The sequence below is a fragment of the Protobothrops mucrosquamatus genome, unplaced genomic scaffold (assembly GCF_001527695.2).
Source record: "Protobothrops mucrosquamatus isolate PMUCROS unplaced genomic scaffold, P.Mucros_1.0 scaffold46, whole genome shotgun sequence".
NCBI classification, from domain to species: domain Eukaryota; kingdom Metazoa; phylum Chordata; class Lepidosauria; order Squamata; family Viperidae; genus Protobothrops; species Protobothrops mucrosquamatus.
Window position 1 is genome coordinate 946,602 of NW_015386428.1, and position 7,215 is coordinate 953,816.

A 7,215-nucleotide genomic window follows, 5' to 3' on the forward strand; every position below is an offset into this window, starting at 1 on the left:
CCAAGGACCCCTCGGGGTTTGGGAGGGCTTGGGCTTCAGTCTGCGGTAGGAATGCAGCTGTTTACCCTAGGACAAGGGTAGGCAACCTCGGCTCTTTTATGACTCATGGACTTCAACTCCCAGAATTCCCGAGTCAACATAGCTGACTCGGGAATTCTGGGAGTTGAAGTCCATGTGTCATAAAAGAGCCGAGGTTGCCTACCCCTGCCCTAGGAAGAGCTGCTGCTGCTTCTTCAGAGGAACTTCATCCCTCTGGACTTGCGATTGAGCCCTGGCTGCAAATCTCCAATGCTGAATATCTAACTCATATTCTGCCACTAACCCAGATGAACGGGGACTCAGTTTCTGAATCGTTTATTTAGAGAAAGGAAGAGTGATAAGCATCTGCCATCCTGTTTTGTGTGTTGTTGAATGGCTCACCAAATCTGCCCTTGGAGAGGAAGCAGGAGTGGGATCTATGGGGATCCCCTGGTCCCATCCCAGCTTTTGCTTCCCGGTACAAGGAACTCAAGGACTTCCAGTTCCAACCCGAAGGAGGAAACCATCACCTGTGTGGCTATAATATTTTAGCAAGGAGTGCATTTACAAAGCTCGGCTGAGACCCGGGAGGGAGGCTGAATTGCCTTGCCTTCCTCGCCTGCACAATGGGGCACCTTTGATCTGGTAGAGTTCTGGCAGTTGCCGACAGAGGCAAATCCTGGCTGTTGCCTTAGTTAGGAAAAGGAATCCAGTTGGAGGAGAAAGCGCTTTGCCTGCGATTGCTTGGAGAGAGGGAGGGATGTTCTGAGCGTAAAAATGGCCTGGATAACAGCAGAGGCAAGGATTGGAGTGCCAGGGTCCAAACGCTGGCTTGTGTTTTCCTTTCTGGCAGCGTGGGGAGTTTTTGTTCCTAGGGCTGACTGGTCCCCCATGGAGGTTTTTTTGGGGGGGGGGGTGTGAAAGGCACAATTCTGCAAAGTCTCACACTCGGTCTAGAAAGAATCACTTAGCAGGAGAGAGCAAGAAGGTGGAAGCAGAAGGAGGGAGGGGAATGGCATTCCTGTTCCTGCTTGCCTCCTCTCCCTTCGCCCCAACCCACCCCCCACCCCCGAAGCTCTGGGAGTTTCTGCATCAGTCATTGGGTTACCCAGAAATAAGCCAAAGTTTGGGTGCAGCTTACTGGGAACTCTTAAGTCAACTTGATGCCTGCGTGCCAGCCAGGGCCATCCAGGTGTGATAAACTAGATTAGTGTTTCTCAACCTGGGACATTTTGAGATGTATAAACTTCAACTCCTAGAATTCCACAGCTAGCACTCGATGCTGGGGTATCCTGGGAAATGAAGTCCACATGTCTTAAAATGGCCAAGGCTGAGAAAGCCTGGACGAGACAGAGCACAGAGGTGAGAGAGGAAAAAGGCTCCTGAAGATGTAGGATTCTCACTGCGGCTTCTCCATCCACGGCCCTTTGAAGCCCTCCAGAGGGGCTGCCAGATGTGCTCTGGAGGTGGTCTGGGCCTGCCTCTCTGCCCTGGAGCTGCGTGACCTCGCTTGGTCCTCCTTTCCCTTGCAGGGCCCCCTGACCCCTGGAGCCATGGAGATGCAGTCTTACTATGCCAAACTCCTGAGTGAGCTGAACGAGCAGCGGAAGAGGGACTTCTTTTGCGACTGCAGCATCATAGTGGAAGGGAGGATTTTCAAGGCCCACAAGAACATTCTCTTTGCCAACAGCGGCTACTTCCGAGCTCTGTTGATCCACTACATTCAGGACAGTGGCCGGCACAGCACAGCTTCCCTGGACATTGTGACCTCAGAGGCCTTCTCCATTATCCTGGACTTTCTTTATTCAGGTAAGCTGGACCTTTGTGGGGAAAATGTGATTGAGGTCATGTCCGCCGCCAGCTACTTGCAGATGACTGACGTGGTCAACTTCTGCAAGACGTACATCCGGTCGTCATTGGACATCTGCAGGAAGATCGAGCGAGAAGCTGCCTTCTACCAGGCGGACAGCAGGAGCCCCACTAGCTCTGCCCGCCAAGGCCCATCCTGCGGTGCCAAGGCCCAGGGCTCAGCCTCCGCTTCCTCTCTGCAGGACAAGGAAGGTGTCCCGGACTGCCCACAAGGGCCTCCTCCCTGTGGGGACTGCAGCAGCTTCCATCCTCACCTGGACCTCCTGGCCAGGGACCCTGCTGGCCGCGAGTCTCCGGACGACACCGGCTTCTTGGCACCCAAGGCGATTGAGCCAAAGGTCGAGTTTGATGTGGACGAGGTGGAAGTTGGGGAGCGGCTGCAGCAGTACCCCACTCCCTTGACGATCGAGCAGATGGAAGAGGGGCTTCACAGGGGGCAGGCCATGGACCTGGCCTGCAGCAGCTACCACATGAAGCAGGTTCTCGAAGCCTTGCTGCGCAACAGCGCCTCCCAAAGGAAAGACGAGGTGGTCCACCCTTTTGTGCGTGGCTTTGAGGGCCGGTCGGAAGATGCCGGCCTGCCCATGAGCTCCATGATGGACATTCACAGTGACTGGTATGGAGAGGACACAGGTAAGGCGAGTCTGAGGCAGCTTCTGTCCCTGCAGGGGGGTCGTTTTCTGCTCCGGTCGTTTCAAGGAGTTCCATTCCTGGGCAGAACTGAGGTAATAAGGTGCATCCAAATAGCTGGGTTTCCAAAGGAATGGATCTTCATTCCACAATCTGAAGCTTCTGGAGAGGTGTAGAATTCAACAGGTATTCAATAAAGGATGCCCTTGACGCAGGACCGTTCGTTTAGCGACTGAAGTTGCAACAGCACTGGAAAAAAGTGACTTGCAACCGATCCTCACACTTAATGACTCTCACAGCAGTCCCGGGGGGCTTTGGTCAGAATTCAGGGGCCACACAGGTGTGTATTGAACAGGCAGCTGCAGCATCCTGGCATTCTGGGGTTGCTGTTGGTGGCCTTCCCAGCCGGCCTCTGACACAATATGAATCCAGCCAGATGGTCAAAAGAAGCAGCATTCAGGGCAGGCTTTGGCGTGTCGCCCGTGGGGGCCAAATCGGGCAATTTGGAGCACGTCTTCATCCCGCTGCTACCGTTGGCTGCTGATATGCCACTAATGGCCTTCTGCAAGATGCTCTGGGGCAGAACGAAAGGCTGGGCTACACGTGGAGCAGCAGGCCAAAATAATGCAAAGCTGGAGAGGCGGAAGGCAGAATAGAGAGTGCCAGAGTTGGAAGAGACCCTTTGAGGTCAGTGGGTCCACCCTCTTGCTCAGTGCAGCTGACATCATTCCTGACAGATGGCTGCCCAGCTTCTGCTTGAATCCATCCAGGAAAAGGGTCATCCATTTATTTATTTTTTACTTACTTATTTAGCAAATGAAATAGCTCACAAAAAATGACTCCGGACAACTCCTGGCCATAGGTTATACCAGGGGTAGTCAACCTTGGCTCTTTTATGACTCGTGGACTTCAACTCCCAGAATTCCTGAGCCAGCTAAGCTGGCTCAGGAATTCTGGGAGTTGAAGTCCATGAGTCATAAAAGAGCCAAGGTTGACTACCCCTGGGCTATACCATCAAACTTCTCTTCCTCCTATGAGTTTTGTTTTTTAACATTCAAGCAGAATTTATCTTCCTGTAACCTAAGGCCATCATTCCATGCCCTAAAAGCTTGGGGGGGGGGAGAGATTTCTTTCTAACTTGTCATGTAGGGAGATTTGGCCAAGATATCCAGCCCAGGGAACGATCACATCCCATCGCTATTCTTTTTCCGTACGTGATCCAGACACCATTCCTGCTGAAACACAACATTGTGCCAAGGGCACTGCGCTTTCCTGGGCTCCTTCCATTCATTGCTTGGTTGCAACAGCTGCCACAGTGAAGTCTGCATATATATATATATTTTTTAAAAAAACAAACCTGTAGCAAGCAGAGAGCAGTGGAATTCTCTTCCCCCTCCCGAATGTTTGCACTGTTATTTTTAAGTCCCCTCTTTTGAAACTCGGACCCCCTTTGAAACAGTCCCCAATGCTGTTTCTCCCTCCCCCAAAGGTGATGTTCTCGTGGTGCCCATCAAGCTGCACAAGTGCCCGTTTTGCCCCTACACGGCAAAGCAGAAGGGCATCCTCAAGCGCCACATCCGGTCCCACACCGGCGAGAGGCCCTACCCCTGCGAAGTCTGCGGCAAGCGCTTTACGCGCCAGGAGCACCTCCGGAGCCACGCCTTGAGTGTAAGTGGCACGCCGGCCGCCCCCCCCTCCCCCGGGGAAGCCGTGCATCCCCATTGCTGCAGATGACCCATTTGTGGAAGTCAGGAGGTTTTGGAAAGGGGCTGGGCAGGACTTGGGCCGGTACAGACGAGAGGCAGAGTTGGGGGCATCAGCCACGTCGTTTGTTTGCTCGTGGTACAAATCTATATGGCTGCCCAACTCCACACACTGGTGACTCTGGGCAGCTCACAACATTAATACCCACAACATACAAACCTATTCCTCCCCCCACCCCCCAACCGTGGCAGCAGCAACGTAATCAAATCAGCCTTGCTCCATCTCCGTTCAGCAGTGTGGGGGCCAATGGTGTTTCTGGGGGAAGGATGTCCATAAGGAAGGGGCCACCCCCAAGAAGGCCCTTTTTCGTGGTCCCACCAGATAATTCCGCAACGGGCCCTGCCTTCCTGTCCTGGTGGGCCTGGTGGATGGAAGAGGGGCCATTAAAGGTGACCCTTCGAGTAGCCTGGCCCCAGGCCACACAGCGCCTTGAAGTGGATGACCAGCACCTTGAATTGGCAGCCAGGGTGGCTCTCTCAAAGGAGGCCACCCACGCACGAGTCCAGGCTTGTTCTGAAGGCTCTTCGGGGGCAGCCCCATGTAGAGTGCGTTACAGAAGCCCAAACGGGCAGTGACCAGGGCGTGGTTGTTTGTGAGAAGGAGATGTTGGTCCAGGAATGGGCCTAACCAGTGCACAATCCAAAGTTGTGCGCAAAGGCCCTCCTGGCCACAGCCGCCCCTGTTGCTGACCACCCGGCTTCTTCCTTGGGTCTCCAGGTCCATCGGTCCAGCAAGCCCATTGTCTGCAAAGGCTGCCGGCGAACATTCACCAGCAGCCTGACTCAAGGCTTGCGTCGCTTTGGCCTCTGCGACAGCTGCACGTGCGTCACCACCACGCAAGAGGATTCACTGCCCATCCACCTCCGCCTCATGGAGCCTTCCTCCGGAGGGCCGGGGAAGAGCGACCCGGACAACGAGTGGCCCATCTACGTCGAATCCGGGGACGAAAAAGATCCGCCCGAGGATGAGGAGGCCGACCCTGACCATGAGCAGGGCCTCCATCAAGAAGCACTGATGTAGCAGTACCGGGGGGGGGACAAAGGGGGGGCTGGGGTGCAGTTGGGAATCTCTTTTCCTTATTATGAATGGGTGGTCTTGCTGAGGGACTCACACGGTTACCTAAAATTGCATGAGGTTAGGGTTTTTTATATATATAAATGAAAGTAATTCTCTTCGGGTGACCACAGATGGACTCCCATCATTCCGAAAAGTCTTTTTCAATAGTCGTTGCTGTGCACGATTTATTTCAAAGGGGTCCAGGTTCAAGAGTGGGACCCCTTCGAAAGGTGGGGTGCCTTTTGCAACTGTGCGTCTCTGCTCACCTGGTGCGGCCTCTCTCTTTCCTCCTTGCTGCTGCTTTTTCCTTGAGATACCCTTTGGATCCAGAAAAGATTGGGGGGGACAAGTTTCCCTCCCTCCCTCGTTATTCTGATCTTTAATCCTAACTTAGAAATGCAGAACACCAACTTAAATGGGCGCTTCTGCTCTGCCTCAAGTCAGGTGCAGATAAAAAGTTTACAAATCTCTGGAATAACAACCTTGGGAATTGCAGCGCACCAGGCACTGACGCGCTTTGTGCTTGAACCAAAAGGGGCCCTTCTGTCTTGTGCTGTGTGTCCCTGGCAAGGCTTCACGGCGGGACTTGCTGATGGTGGAGCAGAAAGCCTGAAGTTCGTTTCTCAGCATCTCCAACTGAAATGCCAAGATATTTTGCTGCTTGACTATTGCCTTCATTTACTGGGCCCAAAGCCGACGGGTGCTGTGGCTGGTCCCGTGCCCGCAGTGCAAGCTACCACGGATGAGATACTGCTTGTTGACCAGGGCCTTTAAAACAACCAGCTGAAATGATGTAGTTCATACCTCTAAGGAAGAGAGGAAGAAATAGGAGAGGGAAGCTGATTGTACTCCGGAGCCCTAGGTGGGGACCGGCGGCCTCAGGTGCCGTTGAGTAGAGCTCCAGCATCTTCACTGGTGGCTGAGCTGGGACCTCTGGTGCTCCCCAGCAAAGGGCCTGGAACGAGCCTGTCAGGCCAAAGTTAATAGAACTCCACTTTCCACTTGTGCATTGCAAAGGCAATGAAGGTTTCTGGGAATGTCCGCATTCTGGACTTGGTGGGTGGGGGAAATTGGCCCCTTGCGGGATCCCCCTTCTGGTGGTGTTTGTATTGTGAACACTGAGTCAGCAATGAGCCATAATTCTTCAGTTTTTTGCCCCACTTCAGTCCAGGATGCCTCTAGTTCAGGGGTAGGCAACCTTGGCTCTTTTATGACTCGTGGACTTCAACTCCCAGAATTCCTGAGCCAGCATAGCTGGCTCAGGAATTCTGGGAGTTGAAGTCCACGAGTCATAAAAGAGCCAAGGTTGCTTACCCCTGCTCTAGTTGCACAGATACACGGTAATATGGGTGGATTGTGATGGTCTCTGTATTTGTATCGTCTTACAAGTTTGTCTTGAGTATGTTCCATGTTTTAAAAAAAATAGTTTCAACTTTGCTTTATTCCTGTTGATGGTGTACACTAGGGATTTGGTTTCCTACGGAATTGAGATTACTCAATTTATGTCCTCGGGTTGAATTTCTAGAGGCTATTTAAACAAGCCGGGGAACTATCAAAGCCCATTGGATGTAACAGAACAAAGCTACCGAAAGAAGTCAATGAAAATCAAAGTCTAAAATTGTATGCGGTGGTTTGTAGCTCCCTTATTCAGAATAAATTCACCTTCTCCATCCTGGTGTCAACCTTACCAGGTAAACCAGAAAGGAAACACAACGGATAAGTTGATTCTTCTTTATTGTAAAGTTACATTAATAGAACCTTGCAAGTTTGAAAGTACAATTCTGCCATCACCTTTACTGTCTGAGAAACTGGGGAGGGTCTCTCTTCAGCCTCTCCCCCCCCATGCAGCTGTGGACTAAGCTGTCTCTTATCTGGCAG

At 52.5% G+C, this 7,215-nt stretch overlaps 1 protein-coding gene across 1 annotated transcript; it reads left to right on the top strand.

The window, feature by feature from the left end:
• The first annotated feature begins 1,571 nt into the window (after positions 1–1,571).
• ZBTB8B (zinc finger and BTB domain containing 8B) lies at positions 1,572–5,301 on the top strand. The gene is made up of 3 exons (XM_015811673.1): positions 1,572–2,520; positions 4,007–4,185; positions 4,999–5,301. The coding sequence occupies exons 1-3, from the start codon at positions 1,572–1,574 to the stop codon at positions 5,299–5,301; spliced, it is 1,431 nt and encodes a 476-aa protein (XP_015667159.1).
• Positions 5,302–7,215: the final 1,914 nt, after the last annotated feature.

Bases quoted from the DNA above. Each gene is read 5' to 3' on its own strand.
- ZBTB8B (XM_015811673.1), top strand. From the start codon at position 1,572: ATGGAGATGCAGTCTTACTATGCCAAACTCCTGAGTGAGCTGAACGAG. The intron at 2,521-4,006 runs GTAAGGCGAGTC...CCTCCCCCAAAG, and splicing joins CTGGTATGGAGAGGACACAG to GTGATGTTCTCGTGGTGCCC. The intron at 4,186-4,998 runs GTAAGTGGCACG...TTGGGTCTCCAG, and splicing joins TCCGGAGCCACGCCTTGAGT to GTCCATCGGTCCAGCAAGCC.